The 20,982-nt window shown below is 40.4% G+C and overlaps 1 protein-coding gene across 2 annotated transcripts in view; it reads right to left on the bottom strand.

Annotated features, from left to right (window-relative positions):
- Positions 1-20,982, bottom strand: part of vgll4b (vestigial-like family member 4b) — a 43,879-nt gene that overhangs the window by 6,764 nt on the left and 16,133 nt on the right. The window contains exons 1-3 of one of the 2 annotated variants that reach the window (XM_042406730.1): positions 19,304-19,733; positions 12,327-12,561; positions 344-611 (exon numbers count right to left, since the gene is read on the bottom strand). In XM_042406730.1, the coding sequence (XP_042262664.1) occupies positions 344-611; positions 12,327-12,561; positions 19,304-19,385 (585 nt within the window). In that variant the 5' untranslated portion in view covers positions 19,386-19,733. Of the gene's footprint in view, positions 1-343; positions 612-12,326; positions 12,562-19,303; positions 19,734-20,982 lie in introns of those variants that run through there. The other variant, XM_042406731.1, reaches the window with a different exon arrangement.

Raw genomic sequence — 20,982 nt, 5'->3', positions numbered from 1 at the left:
ATCATCGAAAAACAACCACAAATTGCTGGTCAAAATTAAAGAGAGAGGACAGAATGAAGAATGCAGAAGAAAGTGGGAAACATTCGAGTTAAGAAGAGAGAGCAAAGGGAGGTTTGATATTTGAGGGAGAGAGAATGATTCATGACCACAACGCTTTTAAAACATTTTCAGCCTACAAGCCAAATAGGAAATGTATACTTTCGACCAACCGAGGAGCCAGACTGATGAAAGAATGTTAGTCATGTCGTGTGGGGGAGACCTACCAGGGTTGAGGTTTTTACCCAACAATTTAAGAAAGATGAATTCAGTATAAGAGCCAAAGAAACAGGATGTAGCACATTACCTGCTGGCGTTCCACTGCGCTGACTGTGTGTGGCACTGTGGCCATAGCTGCTGTGCTGCTACGTGCAGACTCCACCATGCTGTTTTTGGTGAGTGCCAGTGGCTGGTCCATGCTGGCTAAGCTGGCCAGGTGGTGATGGTGGTGGTGGGCATGGCTGTACAGGTGGTTGCTGTGGACTCCCATAGCACTGGGCACCACCACACGCTCAATGGGGCTCCGGCTCTGGTCCTTGGAGACAGGAGAGCTGCGATAATCTCCATTAGGTTTCCTGGGAAACAGAGGGAGACGCGTATTAATTTACAATGAGCACTGCTACTGTGTATTTTTTTAGGGTTGGAGTTCAATATCATTTCATTGAATCCTAATCTGGTGGCAAATCTGTTTTTGAATCCTTGTGGAATCTCTATTGTTAAGTTTCAAATTGTTTTAAGTAATTTAAGTAATACATAACAGACTTAAAATATTTACTGCGAGAGAGACGGTTGAGCTCAGTGGGAAGGAAATGAGGAAAGAGTGCTGGCTGATAGAGTGGAGAGATGGAAATGGAAAGAGGGAAAAAGATGAACAGTGGAGAGATGAATAAAGACAGAGAGGTAAAAAGGGGCTCAAAGAGAGTGAATGAGATGAGGGAGAAAAGAGGGAAGATAAACAAAAGGACGATTTCTAAATGGGGCTTTGTGTCAAACACTGCAGCAGCTATTAATACTGACCTCACACACACACACACACACACACACACACACACACACACACACACACACACACACACACACACACACACACACACACTCTTGGTTCTCAAATTGCTGGAGTGTTTGATAAGACTTTTGTACAAGCACATACTCACTCGCACACACACACACACACACACACATACACACACACACACACTCGTCTAGGAAGGAGGAAGGAACACTCTCCCAACTTTATCCAAAATGGATCGACTCCAAACTTATTCCTGCAGAGAGGGGCAAACAGGCACGTAGTTCAAAGCTCTAAAGTGGTTTCCTCAGTACAGCAAATCAACTTTATCTCTCCAGCGAGCCTGCAGCCAGCTGCACTCACTGCTGTCAAGATCAAAACTTGGAAAATCTTGCAGTGTTAATGCAGCATAGATACTAGGAGTGTAGCAGTACACAAAATTCACAGTTCAGTATGTACCTCTGTTTTGGGGTCGCAGTTCAGTACAATTTTGGTAAAGCAAGAAAAAATAAATAAAGGTAGAAAACAACATTTTGGTCTTTTATTTAGAAAAATGTAAACATCGTTGTCCAAAACTATTACTGAAACAGTTTAGTTGTGCTGTAGTAGAAAAAGAAAACAATCTTTATGTTTCTTGCAGGGAGTCAGGACACCTGCTGACAGCTGTTTTATGCTGATTTATGGTCTAACTGTATATAAAGTAGTTCAAACCAGCTCCACCTCCAGCAGCTACAACAGCAACATGCTGCTTACACACTGATGCTTCACTATTAATAATCTGGATTTAGCCTTTTACTCATGTGTTTGATGTTCGTATTCCCTTTCTGTTATGTTTTATTTCTACTTGAACTGTAACTGGTGTGCTGTCTTGGCCGGGTCTCCATCGGAAAAGAGATTTCAATCTCAAGGGACTTCCTGGTTAAGTTAAAAAAAATGCTGAGGACCAAACCGCAACTTTTACTTTAATACTTTTTAACTACATTTTTCTCTTTCAGAACTGGTTCTCATGATGTGCTGTCTGACCACGTCAGAAATCAAATGTGTTAATTGTTGTTCTGAACGGCTTCACTGAAACGCGGAGTGAAACGCGGAGTGAAACGCGGAGTGAAACGCCGACTGTCACAGAGAGGGGAGGGGGGCGGGGAGACGCGGTATCGTTTCACTATGGACATAACGGTGCATATTTTAATAATAACGTTGCACTCGTCAGTATTGTGGGTCTCTCGTTTGTTATTCTGACAGCAGCGACACTACGGGGTAACCAGGCTACCTTGGCTAAGATGGCTAGCATACACCTATGAGCATGCAAAACGTTCCGGGTGGAACTCGCACTCTACAATTATCGTTCCGCATGTCAGACTAAGTGGATTATTAAACCATTTTGCCAGTAATTGTTCGGGTCACGGAGCGTATTCTTCGTACAACTGCATGCACTGAACTGTAACATCCGTACCATGACAGTTTGGGACGAATACATGTACCGTTACACCTCTAATAGATACGGACTCATGGATGTATTAAAGCTGGATATGTTGTCGCCACTCAGTCTTGTTTGCCAACTAATCCCAGTGGCCACTAGCATTACAGCAGTGAAAAAAATCCCCTGCGGCCCAAAAAGTTTTGCCACAGATCGCCATTATAAAAGAGATATTTGTAAAACTTGACAGGACATCTCAAACTGCAAACAAAGTCAATTACTGACTTATTGTATTATGAGTTTATACCATGAAGGTTTTCTATTGTGAGGGTGGGGCCTGTGAGAGAAACACTTTTTTTGTTTTTTGGCTTATGCACAGCAGTGAATGGGCATCATTTTGTTGTTGACATCCCTGCCATTGTGTTTTTTTTTTACTCTTTTCTTACTTCCCTTGACTTGTACTCCACAACACACTGTCCACAATCATGGGCTGAATACTAAGAGTGAAAGAAGGTGGGCTGGCCACTCACTTTCCATATGAAAGAGAATTACTCCCCACCACAAAATGAAATCCCTCAGTTCTCTCCAAACTGTGAGCTCATATTTTAATCGTAGAAAAAGCAGAGATAAGGATAAGAGTTTAAAGTAACGACAGTCTAACACAACACAGAGTTTTGATTTTTTTTTTTTTCCAGCACTCTCTGATGATAATGACTTAGTTTGATGTGTAGTGAAGTGGTTATGCCTGATACTGTGCACACTCGCCTGCAGTTTAACAGGTAGCAATTATTTTGCTCAGTGCGTCAAATGTGGTCTGTGGTCTGTGTTTGAGTGTGTGTGCGTGTGCGTGTGTGTTCAACTGTGTATTACACCCTTCCTGCAGCTCCACTTCCCTCCCACAATTTGAGGCCCAGTTACAGGGAGCAAAATTCACTGTACTCACCTCTAGCTATCTCCTTTTTTCTTCCCCCACATGTATACACACATCCTTTCACAACTCAACACGTATAAACACCGAACTGACATACAAGCCTCAAATGGGGGAAAAAGCAATCAAATTTAGTATAAAATAAAAAGCTGCACTCAAACATTGGTGGGTAGACTAGAACATAAAATTCCCTCTTTATTCTTCACCAGACAGCATGTGGAGGCATTTCAGCAACCATGTGGCAAAGTCTGAATGAGAATACACAACAACAGGCTCAAAAGTGAAAATGCTGCGGCGGCCCTTTAAGGTTTGTTTGGATGCAAAACAACAAGTCCAGGCAAACAGTTGTAGATCCATGTGACCAAGCAACCTGACTGCTGGGTCAAGCATCTGGAGCCCACACAAATAAATAAGTCTCCACAGAATACAGAGAGGGAAAGAGGAAGAGCTGAGGAGGAGGAGGAGGAGGAGGAGAGGGGAGGGGAGGGGGGGGGCTGCATGTGAATGGTTCAGACCTCTACTATAAGAAAGAGTGAGGTCGGTAGTTTCCTTCGTTTGTGCCGAGAGCTTACATTAGCAGAGCTGCCCCCCCCCCCCCCCCCCCCCCCTCTCCCCACTCCCCCTCTTTTTTTCCTCGCTTTGTCTTTCTTTTTTCTTTTCTTTCACCATCAGCAGCAAACTTCCTGAGGGTTAAAGAGGGAGAGACTTGGCAGAGCTCATGAAAAACCCTGACCGACAGCTCACCAACAGGATTTTATGTTTCCCATAATGCTATCAATTTTCAGTTTCATTCTTTATCATATAATCAAAAAAAATAAAACGATATCTCAATGCGTAGTAGGTGAATCACAGAAATCTGTTCGTGATAGCGACAAAATGTTTAAATTATTTTTCTACAGGAGCGACTTTTAATCAACTGCTACAAACCAGACTCCTGCTGTATAATTCTGTTATCTTCAAATATAAACAATCCCTCAGTTAGCGAAGAGGCCAACAGATAATAAAGCTTGCTGTCTCTCTCCTCCCCTCTCCTCCCCTCCCAGCAGCTGGGTCTAGAGTTAGGTTGTGGAAGTTGTTCCAAACTTTAATCATTGCCAAAGAGCAGGCATGCCCACATCCTCACACAAGAGGGGCCGTCGCAGGAGCCAGTGAACGGGATCAACAAATCAGACCAATGAATGGCGTAGCTGTCGAATCCTCCGCCGCCCCCGCCTTCCCCTCGCCTGATTGCCCACCAAACCCCGGACCGCATTTCATGCCAGGGATCAGGCATTCAAAACCCACCCTGTGCCTTTGTCTCTCTCACTCACCTCTCAATTATCATTAGGGTCGCAGCTGGGAACAGAGGGAGGATGGAAAGGGCGGACGGCGAGGGTTTGACATGAGACATGGGCATAGGGGTGGTGACAAGGGCTAGTGCTGAAGAGAGAGGGTTGCCAGGCTAGAGGAGAGGATAAGAGCTAAATGTGGGAGAGAAAGAGAGAGCATTTGAAAAGTAAAGGTCTTTGAAATTTGGTGATACAAAGAGTATAGGGAGACAAACCGAATAAAAAAAAAAAGAGGTATGAGAAGTAGAGATTTGTGGAAAAAAGACAGGTGATGAGGTGAGGGATGCAACTTGGTCCTATTCCACCATAAAAGTTCACAAGTTATCTCATCACTCAAGCCAAACAATAATACAGACAACAGTGGAAAGGGGCTGCACTGAGGTGAGTCAGAGAGAGAAAGGGAGAGAAGCTCGGATCTAATAACAGTCGTATGAGTGTGAGAGAAAGCAGTCAGCTATACAAAGGCCAAGTAGGCTCTTATTAACAGCAATATCACTGCGAGCTTCTCATTTATGTCCAGAAACTATTGTTTTTTGCCGGCTGAGATGACAACGATAGATTTTACCAGCTGTGGCTAAATGACATTACTTCATTAAGTTGGCCAAACTACAAAACAAAAGCCTTGACTTCCTAAAGGAGGTCACAGTCAAATCTGAAATGACTTGAGTCTTCATATTCTGCAGATCAAAGCGATTTGAATGTATCAGACTTCTAATAGTGAGCCCAATTCATAGCAGGAAGCAAATGCATCTTCCATTAACACTTGGCCAAAGATGGTTTCCTAGAAAAAGACTCAATTCTGTAGTGTTATATTTAAAAGGAACGCCTGAAATATCTTGTTTAAAAGTTCAAGAGATTGTCAGGTCTACATCCAAATGATCATGATCACTGCATCATGTCATTTTTTCTCCATTAGCTTGGTAGCTAGTAGTTGAGTGTAAATGACTTGTGAGCAGTAATCAGAGATTCTCTGTAAACTCTGAACAATTATATAATAATAATAATAATTAATGATTCATAAAGGGCAATGCTACATATATAGCATCTAACTAAATTCAACTGGCTGAGGTTGTGAACATACATTAGCATTTAATGTGTGTGTAGTGTTTCTGCCCTCTCAGCTAAAAGCTAGTAATAAATCTGGATTGATTCTTATTGATTTTTTTAGAAAACAATACTATAAAGCGCAAGGTTCACATCTAAATGAATAAATGAATAAGACATCTGAGCAGACTGAGATAGTAAATTAGCAACACAATTTAACTCTGGTAAAACATGGAATGTGGTTTCTTTTACTAATCAGATTTTCATGAAGTTCTTACATAAAATAATAGAATTTTCTTATTTGTTTAGTCTAATGGAAAACAAAACAAATCAGAAAATTCAAATACTTTTATCTTGACAAATTTCTGAAAACAAATCATGTGTGAAAGGCTTTTTTTATATTGTATGTGACAGTACAGAGAGTAGAAAGGGGTGATATCTCAGGCTGACATTTTGGTTTCGGTTGACTTGTTTTGAAAATGAGAACCGTGTGACTGACATCAGAATGGGCCGCTTAACACAATGAAATATAGAAAAAGATATCTATTTGATTCTATTTTACTAGACTCTGGGTTATGTGCAGCCTGGCATTAGTGGTAGTCGCTGTGGTGGGCACTAACTGAAAGATCCCTTCATTTAAAACCCAGAGAGTCCAACCCTCAATACATAAATGATATAGTCATATATCTTGAACAATATTACACTACTCCCATCTGTCATTAAGTACAGCCTTTTAAGTAACCATTCACATGACACCCTGTCTTCAAGTCAACCTCAAGATAAAGATCATGACTGTGATCATGTGTTTAAATGACTTAAAAAGAAAAGAAAAAAAAAAAAAAAACAGCTGTAGGCCTGTATTCTTGTAAAATCTGAAAACTTGTAATTTGTTCTTGCTGGCGTAACAAGCAGCTTTGTATGAGCAAACTTGCCTAATTGCCACAATGGAAAACTAAATAAAACAAATATAAACATGTGAACTGACGACTCTAAAAAAATATGGTTTGCTTTTTCAAAGTCTGCCAGGTTTAATTCTATAGAGACTGCCAATTTGGTGAGTTAGCTTGAGGCAAAGATACAGGAGCTATAAAAGTCCGAGGCTTTTACTCACAATTGTGTTCCAAAGTCTTCTGAGAAAACCTCACTACAAATCATAAGTTGGGCAGAGGTTGATATCCTACTCCTTTAAGAAATAAAGAAAGAAAGAGCGAGAAGTGAGAGAGATACACACACAGGAAACATCTGGGAAGAATCAGGGCGTAGAGAAAAGACAAAAAAGAAAAAAGCAGAGGAGGAGGATGAAGGCTCAACCACAGGTTACAACCATGCCCAAGCTCTGCGAGGTCTGCAGAAACCCACAAAATGGATATATATACACACACACACACACACACACACACACTCACACACACACACACACACACACACAAAGTGAGCCACAGGGCTTACCCGGGCTATGTATATAAAGTATACAAACATCTCAACACAGTTTACTCTGCTCAGTCCAGGCTTTGGTAGTGGGACACGGCGGAAGTTAGCAATAATATTTGCATTCTTTAAAATAGAAAAGTCAAAACCCAAAGGAAAAACCATTTAACGGATGTCATTTACAGAGCATAACTGTTAGTTATTATGTTATAAATTAAGTAATCATCCTTGACATACATCTAATACAAAACATCAGATAAAATTCAGGATAAAGCTATGTTAAATGGCATATTATGCTTAATTTCTAGGCAATCAACACAAGCGTTTGCCCCATTTCCGAAACAACTCTATCTGCAGATTTTCACTCATGCAGAAATACTGATAGAAATCAAGCACATATTTGCCAGTTAACTGACTGCAGTGAAAGAGGAGTGAAGAAAATCCTTTGTTATCAAAGCTGGGACAGATCGGATATGGGAACAACCACAACAAGAAGGCAAAGAAAACAACATGTGAACACACATACAGACACACACACACACACACACACAGAAAAAAAAAAAGAGATCCACATGCTCTCCCTTCTTCTCTCACATGCTCACACACTACATAAATAGTCTCATGTAAAATAAGAGGGTAACAATGACTTCATCAGCTTTGGCCAGGCTCACACACACAGACACACACATACATAGACTCTTCCTCTCTCTTATTTTCTCCCCATTTGGCCTCTGGAGAAACTTTCATGAGAACAACTCGCTGATGAAGTTCCCAGTAGAAAGAAGCTGCAGTTGCTGTAAGCTACAGTTCTTCTTACTGCAGTAAATTGACTTATTTTTAAACTTGCTTGGATGTGCTTTTAGCTCCTGTATCTTTAAGAGTAAAATAGCATAAATGCAAATGAAAGATTACATACTGCTATAAAAAAAAAAAAAGCATGAAGCCTGACTTCAGACCTCTGAAACCGCTGTCCACAAGCCAGATTTTTTAGCAATTCAAATAACAAAGTGAAAAGAAATGGCAATCCAGTCTGATTATCAGGCTAAAAAGTACGACCAAGAACAAGGACACAAAGAAGGAACAACTGCTCCAAGCAATGACACCAAACACTGTTTGATGATGTAAAGTTTACATTACAGCAATTTCTCAGGTTTTATCACAATCTGAAGGAGTAATTATGTTTTACTGATAATTTACAGACAGACAAATTCTTAATTTGGATGTATGCTCTGTGTCTGAGAAAATTAAATAATTTCAAACATGAACAAAACTACTGCCCACTGAGTCACGTGTAATGTGGCTGCTGTTAACTTTCCTGAATTTTTTATTCCCTGATTAAACACTTATACAAAGTATTTATCTGTGACTGGCTCTTATTTTTAAAGAGAAATGAAACAGCTGAGCAAAAGGACTTTTATACTGGAGGATCTACAACTGCAGAGTGGCGGGCAGGCGAGCAGGCAGCAGCAAGCTTCCAGCCCGCAGGCTCCAGTGGACAGGATAAGGCTTCTTTGTTCAAGACTCCTCCTACTCCTCAGAGAAAATGAGAAAGTAGCCCCCGCTGCCTGACAAGGAGCCCAGTCACTACACACACACGCACACACACACACACACACACACGGGCAAACACACATGCATATATGGACAGCACACACACACACACACACACACACACACACACACACGGGCAAACACACATGCATATATGGACACACACACACACACACACACACAACGACACATGTGCATACCTGCACAGACACATGCAGACTTGGTACAAACATACAGATCACATTCACTGCTGAGCCTGACACTTGTATTACCATTATTTTCACTGAGACTTTTTAAAAGCAGGATTTACCATGCCATAAACTTTTCTTTATTGACTTCATAGCACAAACTGGCAAAGATATTCTTGAAAACACTAAGACTGCTTGTGAAAAATACATCCAAACTTACATACTTAAATACACAAGCTGTCTACAAAAGTAAAATCAACACAAAACGGTGATCCCCTTATAATGCTTGGTAATACTGTCTATAAAAAAAAAAGCTTGAGTTTGTTCAGAGAGTTTTCTTTCTCTCACCCCAGCCTGTCCCTCCCCCTGACTTCAGCCTGTTGTGATTGGACAACAAAGGAAAGCTGACCTTCCTTCTACATTGCCCATCCCCGAGTCTGAGGTGTCAGGTGTCTGTCTGTGTCAACACTTCATTGAAAATATGAGTGAACTTAGAGACAAAAAAAAAAAAAAAAGAAAGAGCCAACTACAAGAAACTCAAAAACACAACCGATACAGTCAGCACACAGGAAGACTGCTATTCAAGCAGAAACAGTGAAAAAAAAAAAAAAAGGTGAAAGTTTGTTGTTTTTTTTTAAAAAGAGAATGAACACAAAAGCTTCCAAACATGCAGGAACAGTCAACATTGAGCGGAGCAATCAGTGTAGACAAAAAAACAAGCTACACAGACAGAAGCAGCCAGCAAATTCAACAGCTAGAATGGTGTCAGATAACCATCTCTGGACATCTGAACTGTGTGTTTATGTGCAGGTGTGTGTGTGTGTGTGTGTGTGTGTGTGTGTGTGTGTGTGTGTGTGTGTGTGTGTGTGTGTGTGTGTGTGTGTGCGTGTGTGGTGGGGGGTTGCGAAGGTTCATTTTCTGGTTTTCTCTCCAGCTTTTTCCCCAAGAACTAAGTCCATCATTTTCAAATTAAGCCTAATCACTGTTCCTACAATAGACAGATGAGTTAAATGAAGCAGAAAGCTCATGCATGTTAAAGACTAGCTGACTGTCCCCTTCCCGACAGTGTTTTCTATAGAGGGAGTTTTTACTCATTATTTTTAGCTAAATTTCTTCTGTAACGACAACCCATCATTCTCCACTTTAGAGTAATCACTGTTCTTTGGACAAACACGAGAGTCTGAAACGAGCAGGAAAATTTTGAGAGGCTAACTCTGACTGCAGGTTTGAACAAGTCATTCAGTAGTTACCTTTGCCAGGGAAGCAATGTCCTCAGAGAAACCTCAAATTAAATGACTAAAAATAAGATACATTTAGGATGGCCCTGGGGTGAATAGGTTTCCAGGATGAAAAAAAAATATCTTGATGAAGCTTTGTGACTTAGAAAGCCCTGAATTTAACTTCAAGTTGCAGCATGTCAACTAGCAATTGACTTTTTTTTTTTTTAGGTGGAGATTAACTTTAAAGTACCTTGAGTCAAATGACTTCAAGGTCATAATTAAAATGAAGATTAAATAAAGGGATTACGGCTTATCACGGGTTACTTCTAGGAAATAATCATGGTACAATGAGCAGTTTGAAAAGCCTTAAACATCACAGACTGCAGTTATATTTGCACAGAACCTATTTCTGACTACACAAAATGGCCACTGTAAAATGGTTGCGTTTTGGAGCTGAGACAAGGAGTTGCAATATCAACTGAAAGCTGATATGACAATAAGTCCCATTGTACTTTGGCAGACCGACTTACAAAATAAGTCCAACTTGTGATACACGAGTAGAATCATTTGCTTATCAATGCATGCAGAAGTAAACCGCATGGTGCATGAAAAATGTCTCACAGATAGCGAAGAACAACTGAGACAATAGAATAACACACCAAGACGGAAGTCGCATTTACTGCCTGGTTTCCCTGAAAAGTATAATGTTAATTCTCCCACCGCTGACACATCCATAAGAGCAAACAAGATGACTCTGCACAAATGTCAGGTCGCACAAGCTAATCCTTTGTTATGTGAGCACAGTCACAAGATGAAGGAAGAAAGACCCTTTCCCTTGTGCCACTAGAACGACTTGATTCAACAGTCATAGAATCCTACCTGTAACACAATCTGCACCGAAATAGCCCTGCCCCGTCGCACAGGCAAGTGAACAGCTTTGGCAATTATTTCTGTCATGTGCAGACTCCCCAAGTAAAAACTATAAATCATTCTGGACAAAAAAAAGGATCCATTCAAATTTATAGGCAATTTATTGATCTGAATCATGCTCAGAAGGCGCTTTGATACTTGTGTGTGTTTTTTGCTGTGACAGGGTCGTCCATGGAATACATTATAATTTGCTGAGTCCTCTGCAAATAATAATGCTGCCAGCTACAATTAATTGTGAATACTACCTGTATTTTAAGTTACAGGACATGTTGCTAAGAACTAGCATGCACAGGTCTACCCAACACCTCCCTGACAGTCTCTGCAATAAATAGCAATGGCTAGAGTCCCATGACTGACTCAGTCAAACCGAGAAAGAGAGAGGGAGCTCTGCCTCCACTGCCCCTGGCCCCAGCAGTCCTTCGCCACCAATCAGAGCTCAGGAATCTCTGGAATCTCTGGAAGTGCGAATGTGGGAACGTTGGAGATGTGAGTAATCTTTCTGTTGTGCAGTCCCTGTTTCCAAGCTTGCAGAGATCTGTGGCTATAAGGAGAACACTGTGGAGACAGCTAAACCTGGTGTATCATACTGGAGTCCAAACTGGGACATCTGAGAAAGCCTGCCTGTGGACAACTTCACCAACCGAGGAGCCCGCAAACACGTGGCCAAGAGAAACACTTGCATACACAACTAAAAACTGAGTGTTTTATGTGTGTATATGTAGTAGAGCCTGACCGATACTGGATTTCTGGGGCCGATGCCAATACCGATATTAGGGAGTAAAAAAATTACCAATACATCGGCCGATAATCTTATATATACAGAATATATACATAAACACACATTTTTCACAATGATCCCTCAAATGTGGTTATCAAACACTTGTGACAAAGATTTATAATGGAGGCATGACATTTTACAGTTGTGCACTGAAACAGGCATATACTGGACAACCTATACACCGATACCGATAATGGCTGATAATATCGGCTGATCGATATATCGGTCAGGCTCTAACATGTAGTTTCTAAGAAGAAAGGTGACTTCTTCACTGGCTGCAGTGTGTTTGTGTGTAAGAGACAGAAGAACAGAGACAGAAAAAAAGAGAAAGGTGCAGTGATATGAAATTGAAGATCCTTAATTTTCACTTGCACCTCAGGAAATGGACATCTAGAAAATAACTCGATTGCAAAGTCTCCATAATGGATTTTATTAAAACGTGTGTAAGTGTCTCAGTCGGTGTACTCACAGCTGCGCAGCAAACAGTCGGCTGATCTTTGCCACATGCTCGCTGTCGTCCATGTCGCTGTCCCCCTGGTCCCCGCTCAGCTTCCTCTTGGTGGGGCTGATGGGAGGAGGACCTGTCCTTTGGCTGGAGATGGAGGAGGAAGAGGAAGATGATGACGAAGAGGATGATGATGATGAGGAAGACGAGGATAGGGACAGGGACTGGAGTCTGGGGTCCCCCCTCAAAGCTGCTTCACCTAAGGAAGGAGGACAGAGAGGAAGAAAAGAGACAAAGCAAAAGGATTGATTATTAGTAATGTTGAATCTTTGAGGAATAATTATGAAGTTCAAAGTAAAAAAAAATAAATAAATAAAAAAAAGCATCGACTACACTTTTGGGATCTCCAAAACACAACAGAGTGAACTGACAGTTGTGCTGTGGCTGTTCGGATGTGGCTTCTTACACTTCTAACAGGGTGCTTACTCATTAATGTAAATATGGTAATTAGTTATAATCAGTATTTTCAAGCAAATGGCAACTGTTTTATTGCCACTTTAAACAAGTTTACCACAAAAACTACTTCATCACAGTGAATTTACTGTACAGGCAGTGTTTCAGCTCAAATTTTGGATTTTGTTGACTTATACAGTTTGCTGAGAGAGGCACAAACCTCTGGCATGAGCAGAGGAGTAGCTGGTTAGGAATGTTTTGGAAGAAATAGTTGTGGATGGGTTCTCCATACGTGTGTGTGTGTGTGTGTGTGTGTGTGTGTGTGTGTGTGGTGTGAACTATTTCTCCCTCTCTGTCTCTTGACTCTGCTTTCCTCCAGTCTTGTCCTGGTACAGAAGGCCTACAGAGTCAGTGAGTGGGAGTAAGAGCAAAAGAGAATCAGGAAAACTACCATTGGCTCTGTCTCAGCACGGGGACTTTCCACTGCTTCGGCTTCATGTATCTGTCTGACTTTTCCCAAACAAAACATACAACCTAGACTAATACTCCCAGTCAGAGTCATAGCTTTCTCCATAACTACTAAGAGAAACAACAATTACTCCAATCCCTTGCAATGCAACTGCTTGCTCCTGCTTCATTTCAGATCATTTTGTATAAAACCATATCAAATTTATCAGTATTAGGATTTATCAGCATTTATTTTGAATATCAAATAAACAAGTGATAATCTGATTTTACTAAATTCAATAATATAAAAATCTAGGTTTATGTTGGATTTATCATTAGCAATGCATTACTGTACTGTTGTTTATTGTTAACATTTCTGGACTGTCCTAAAGAGGAGTTCCCCTGTGTCCACAGTCCTCTTGGATGAGGAAGTAACTTTTGGATGCATGAGGACATAAAATCTGGGGGAAAACCTGTTCAAACCGAGCTGAAAATACTTATATGATTAAATCATTTAGCGGGAAGTAGCATGCACCCAAACACAGTGTAAGAACTTTGTAATGTAATAAAATATGTGCTCTGTTCCACCAATGTTCCTCTATGTATGTTTAGTCTTAGCATGGCCTCCCAAACACAGCAGCACCTCCTCCCCCTCTCTCTCTCTCTCTCTCTCTCCCTCTCTGGCATGTTCCTGCTCGCCCCACTGTGTACCATGGCAACAAGGATGACATCATTATTTTTGGCAGGACAGAGGGATGGCAATAAAAGAAGAGAGACTGTGACACCGGATTGTCCAATCAGGATCCAGGGCACATAATAGCTTATCAGAGGTTTCAGGAGTGAAGCGCTCAACAAGTGGTGAATCTGTGAGTGTTTCTCCTGCAAACAAGTAAGACATTTGACCGTATGGAGTCAAACCCTGTTGACCTAACTGCTGCACCACAGTGACACAAATTGCACAAATTGACACTCAGTTGATTCAGTAAGTCCCACATTCATGAAAGCTATAATGTTCAGTTTTTGTTGAAGCTGGTTTGGATAGGTATTGATTCAGCTCAAGTGATTTTGGAGACTGTAGTTTCAATATCGCCTCTGACATTATGACCTTCATGAATGTTGGATTCATTTCAGGGTTGTTAGATTAGACTGCATTAGTTTTAGCTAGGCATACTAAACTGGCAATTGAGTGAATTTATTTCTCTTACCCTGACAGACTTTTAACAGGATTATTTCTCAAATATTAAAAATGTACTTAACTACATATTACAAACAAAATAAAATACAGAAGTTGGCAGAAGGAGCGAATTGCAGGGACCAAAAGGACAAACAATTACAAGGGAGTCAGTATTCTCAAATCTAAAGACAGATGGGAACAAGGAAAATCGGCAGGTACTCACACAACTGCACAATATAATAACTTACAGTACAATGGTTTTTACATATCTACTCTACACACCAGTACTTGTTTTTTTTTCCTTTAAACCAGCAGACAATCAGTGGAAAGCAGGCGGTTACACAGAAGTAAAACTCCTCTCTATCCTTTCGCCTCTCTGCTCTCTCAGTTCATTAGGTCTACATGATCAAAGCCTATTTCTCTTGACAGAACTTCAAACAGTTTGGAATCAGGATGAGATTGGATTACAAACGGAGGTGAACCTCTCTCTCTCTCTCTCTCTCTACTTCCCAGTATCTCTCTCTCTCTCTCTCTCCTTCCCAGTATCTCTCTTTCTCTCTCTCTATCCTTTTCCCCTCCAGATACTTATAAAAGATGAGTCCAAGCTTGTCCTCTTCTCTCTCTGCAAAGCTGCAAAGTGATTATTTTTGGCCGAGTTTCTCAGTAACCTGAACTTGGCCCTCTGGGGGTTGTCTTTATTTTTCAAGTCTATGGAGGTTTTTGTTCTTTAAATACTCAAAAGGACATGCTACACTAGAAAAAAAAAAACTCTTCAACAGAAGTTCTTGTCTTTGTGAACTGAACTTTTAAACCGGATGTTAGATTGGTTTGATCTCTGACAGAAAAAGGAAAAGAGAGCAAGACAGACAGACAGAGAGGGAGAGAGGTTGACAAAAGTACATGGCTTTGAGGAGGTTTTCAACCTTGTTTATTTTCTACTGCTCAGCAGCAAAAAGGGACAGTCAGCATTCCCCTGAACCCCTCACTGCCAGGCCTACAACTGATAGCAGCTTTAGAGAGAGAGAAAGGGAGAGCTGGAATGAGAGAGACAGACAGATGAACCAACGGACAGAGAGAGCTCTATAACATTGCAGGGCGGTCATACATATCTTCCACAAGAGTGTTGAGTGCAAATCAATCACACAACTGGCTAAAAACAATTTCCAGAGATATAATCGACACCACAGTTTAATATTATTGGGAATACAAAAAAGCAATTAGTTGGTTTTACATTGCAGGAGACTGGAGTGTTGCTTTTCTTTTAAGTACACATTAGGGCAAATTGGTGTTAATTGAACAAATAATGGACTTCCTTTGACACCAACAGTGATGTTTATGTCATAACATGATATTACATTGGTCCCCAAAAGGCACACTGTGAACTTTTCTTCTCAGTTAGCCATAGAGTCGCTAGTGGGAGAAGCTATTTCAGGCATCCCTGGTTAAAAGTCCCATTCATTTTTCCCACAGATGATGTTACGTGACTCACAGTTGGAGCACTTCTACCATTTGGAACGGCATGAAACCCTCCTGGTTGAATCATCAGTCCAAAAGATTAGTGATTGCATTAGAAAATATCTGGTTCTTCAATAAAAAAAAAGTCAAAAGTACAAACTTGTTTACCTTAAAACTATGAGAGAGACGTTGACTAAAACTCCTGCGGTTGATTTCAGCAAGAAACATCTAGCCTAATTACAAAGCTTAAAATTCTGTTACATGCATCACTAACGGCAGGAGGAAGCTAAAGACTACAGTGGTGAGAAAATGGACAATACAAACTAAAGCTTAAACCGATTCACTTTAAAATTATGTGTAAATTTTAATTCAGTAACTATGGGACTATAACCACTATGCTTTTAAATCCCCAGCCCTCTGATTCACACCTCTAACTGGCTTTTTCTCCATGGCAACGGCGGCCGTGGCTCATGGGTATTGTAGTATCAGGACATTACTTCTCAGAGACGTTTAAATAATTTACACTGATAGATATAAACCTATATGATCATTACATTGTCATGTGTTTCTATGTTAAGTAACTTTTAGGATATCGTTTAAATGGTAATACAGAACTGGTGAAAACACTTCTGAAACTAGCAGCTCCTTTGGCACTAGATGTGGTAGGGTTTCACTTTCCTATTCTACACTTCAGCATGAAACAATGGTGTTTGACCCCAGTCCTTCAGTCCAGCCAGGCTATCTGCTATCACAACCACTGATGTCCTTTAGGCAAACTCTACAGTATATGACTACTGCAAGTAAGTAATTGAAATCTGTCATTCATGGATAAGGTTGGGTACCGTTCAGCATTGTACATAAATTCCCAGAAATGGTTCAAAAAGGTTTTTCCTACCCAAACCTACTCAGTTGAATTGAGATGAGTTAAGTGATACAGACATAAAGATACAGAGGAGGTAGTAAGGGGAAGAAACATTAGAAGCAATGAATGTCACCTTTCACATGTTATAAACTTTGTCAGGCAATTTAAGAAAAGAAACAATTAACATAACCTGATTAACAGCCTGGAATTATTGACAACCTTTCAATTTACTACAGCACACAAACGTCTAAGTCTGAATCTAGATCAGTGTCTTTATACTAAACTTTGTGACTTAATTCATCAGCACAAAAAACAAGACATCAGTGAAACCTCTCCATTTATCATATGTTTTGATTTTTTTTTTTTTGCCATCAAGATGACGCTTGCAGGATTTTACTACACCTCACTCCAGATATCTGATTATTCAAACAAATCATTAAACCTCAGATTACTGGGGAAGTCAGGATATTGCAAACCATCTAAACACTTTAAGTGAAGTATTACACTACTAATAGACCACATATTAAAACACCTAACTCTTGATCAGGGTGTATGTTCACACGTACTGTGTGAGATAAATGGTTAAATGTCACACCAACACTTGCTAATAAACACTGATGATGATGAAAATAACAGTGGAAGAGCTTTATTGAAGAACTGAAGCTCTCAGGACAATGCACCAATAGTAATGAATTTACACATGTGTGTTTGTGGGGGAATGTATTCAAATATGTGCACTCATGCAAACAACAACAAGCCAGCACCCTCACAGTATCACAAAGCTCCTCCAACCCCTTCTTGGCTCAACATGTTTGAACATGAATAGGTTTTCTTTCACTGCTTTTTACTGATTGGCCCTTTCCCCCCTTTTTTATCTCAGTGTTCTTATCATGAGGCACATGATGGAGTCAGATTTGAGCTAAGTCAGCTAAAAACAATACATACACAAAAAAAGACCAAAAAAACCGTATAGATGGACTAACCCTGCAGAGATGTGCTTCCAGTGAGAGAAATTACACATTGAGTTTGAAACATTATGTCAAAGAGACACCCAGAGGACACACAAGTATAAAAATATCACTAAAGAGTAGTCCCCTCCCCTCTTCACTCCTGTAATTTTCTTCACTGAGTTCACTGGGTATGAAACCTGAGAAAGATGAGTAAAACCTTCTGATTGGATTCAATCCCAGGCCAGTGGCAGTTTTATCTGCTACACTATCACTGTCAGGAGGCGAAAACTGTCACTGGAATGACACAATAATGGCACATGTACCCAAACTCCAGAGCAAAACTTGAAAAGTCACATGCCAAAAAGCAATAATCTTAACTGCAGTCTGTCAAACAGGAATTACAGCAACACACTACTTTTTTTGCAAAGTGTTAGAAACAGACAAAAACACAACTCTGTCATCAGAGGCCACTATCACATGCTTAATCACTACTACTTGCAGTAAAAGTCAGCCTCAACACAGTAACTCATCACTGCATTTGTAATGTTGATATGTAACTACAACTCTTTTCTCTCTCTTTATTTGATGAATGGTACTTGGCCATATGCCAAACTACCTCTCTGACCCTCTCCGCAAAATGATTTTCAGTCGTCACACAATTTTAATATGAGTCATAATACAAGTTCAAGAAATGTTTTTCTTTCAGGGCTAGCAGGGTTATTTCTGCATGCTCCAGAGAGAAACGGGGTAATACAGAGGGAAAAGCTTGTTTTTACCCACAACAACAGAGCAGAGAGGAGTTACACTACTCCAAAGACGGCCACTTTGCAAAGATATTTCAGCTCCTGCTCTCTGCCTTCATGACATAACTTAAAATTTTATGCTGCCAATGTCTGAAATAACTTGTAGTCCACAAGGAGAAGAGAAGAGCTTATCACACTGACACAGACAGATTCTGAAATGCAACTTCCAGTTTGCTCTACTATTAACAAAAGAAAAATCAAGTCAAAAATCAGTGTCCTCCCAGGAGACTTTGCCAGAATCTGATTCAACTTAAGGCAGACATATAACCAGAAACATCACAGTGTTAGTAATGTGTTAGTCTGCTGTGAATAACAGAGAGCAGAAAGTCAGAATAATTGTGCAGACTAGTTAAACAGTGTGAGTCAGCCATAGGAGAGCCATGAAATTCACACATGGCTTACAGCCTTTGATCTCAATCATTAGCCAGGTCTTCCTTTTCAGGGGAGCATTCAATAACACGGAAAAATGATAAAGACAGGCTTATAATCGCACTTCCACTTTTCAGATAACGAGCAAACAGTCAAAAATGAGAATAGAAGCTAAGGTTAACTACGTTGCTAACGGTTACAGAGTTACGTTCCGTTGGAAAATACAACGTACGCTGAAAAGTTACTAACTGGTTTTGGTTTGTATTCATAAGTCATGTAAACATCAAACAAATCAATATATATTAAAATCTACATCTTTTCTTTTCTAGGTATGTGGAAAGTGCTATATTTTGTAAAAGCTTCGACGGTGTCAACAACGCTGCTAACGTTAACTTCACTCACATCGTTAACGGGAAACGGCGACTTCCAAGTTCTACAAACAACCGTTAATAACAGCCACAAAACAGCCCCAAAACCCTCCATTTTACCTTCGTAGCAGAGAATGCCAATGTTGTTGTTCATTTTGTCCAGATACTGGTAGTTCAACAGGTCCATTTTCGTTAGTAGCATTTATCGAGTTTTTACAACAACAAAAAAAAAGACCAGCTTTTTTTTCCTCTCCTCTCAAGCGACGGTCAAAAAGCTAAAAGGCCCAGCCTCCAACTTTAGTTTTCTAGAAACCCCCTTTAATAAAACCCCGCAGAGAGGATACAAACCGGATTCCCCCAGTTACTCTAATGAGTTTAGTTTTGTTTTAAAATGCAGGTAAATGTGTCGCGGTGACAAAGAGCAAAAAAAAAAAAATAAAAAGAGTAGCGTCAGTTCTCCTCACAGCCAGCTGTAAGTCGACTGCACTGACACGCAGGCTATGCTTGGTATGACTCCGCTGCTGCACCACTGGTTTCCTCTGCTGCTGAGAGGGGCGCACTGGGCATGCTCGCTAAATCCCTGGAGCGCCTCAAATATCAGGGATGTTTTACGCGCAAGATCAGCCTCTCCAAACACATCCAGAGAGAAAGAGAGAGAGAAAGAGGGGGGGCGGTAGAGGGAGGCAGACCAAAGAAGCTGCAATCCCGTATTCAATTTTAGAAGAACACAAAACAGTGAAAAAAAAAAAGTATCTTATGCAACAGTTTTGCCATCATGCCAGGGATTGTTGAGGTAGCACAGACGCACATGGTGCTCTAGGAATACAGAGATGATAACTAAAGAGATTAAAAGTGCCATAAAATACGTTATGGTCGCTATATCGCGGGGTGTGAGTCCCTGCAGGAATATTATGGGGATATAGTGATAGTGTAGCAGCTATAAAGTTTGATAAACTATTTTAACTGTTGACTTTAAACGTATCTGTGTGGGGAGTAAAGCAGTGATTGTTTATAGATACAGTATGGGGGCAGGGAAATGAGAGAAAGGGAAAATAAGGGGAAGGACAAAGACAAAAAAGTTTAAACAAGGACATATAGCTTCTTTATTTATGTTGTTTCTACTTTCCTGCCTGGCTCCAATAGTGTCCCATTAGTCTTCCTTGCTTTATATGTGTCACGTTCCACACAACAGACCAGAGATAATGTAATATAATACACTTTAGACATTCAGATGAGCCCTCAAGAAGGTATATGGACATAGTTGCACGTACTGTATGGAAAAATCATAATAGTATAGATTAGAGTAGTCTGTATAAACTGTGTCCAATATGAGGAAAACGCTTACAAATGCTTGAAGTAGTTTTATAAATGGAAGGAAAACAAACTTCAGTGTGTTGATGTTAATGAATATAAAAAATAACCAAAGGTCCAAGGAAGTGTTCTCAGTTTCAGAGTGGTTCTCTCCTGCCCCCTGGTGCACGAGATGGGCAATAAAAAAAAAAAAAAAAAAAGGACTGGTGTGGAAAAAAGCAGGAGGTAAATGAGATGAAAAGATGGAAATGGGTGTAGTCATCATAGATGAATGTGATTTTGACTGTCCTCACATTACACGGTTCGTGTGGATAGAGTGGAGAACAGTTTCCTCAGGGTGCTTGACTGAGAACATAATGAGCAAGGTGTGGCTGCGCTTCAGAGTGTAAGTTTATACTCGCACAGTTGCCGTGCCCATGTGCATGTTTTCGTGTGACACATACCCACAAACACACAGACCAGGAAATGAGCAATGTCATGAAAAGGTC

Source organism: Thunnus maccoyii, chromosome 3, assembly GCF_910596095.1.
Source record: "Thunnus maccoyii chromosome 3, fThuMac1.1, whole genome shotgun sequence".
Taxonomy (NCBI): Eukaryota; Metazoa; Chordata; class Actinopteri; order Scombriformes; family Scombridae; genus Thunnus; species Thunnus maccoyii.
The sequence above is the reverse complement of the archived record's forward strand: the minus strand, read 5'-3'. Positions and strand labels throughout refer to the sequence as shown.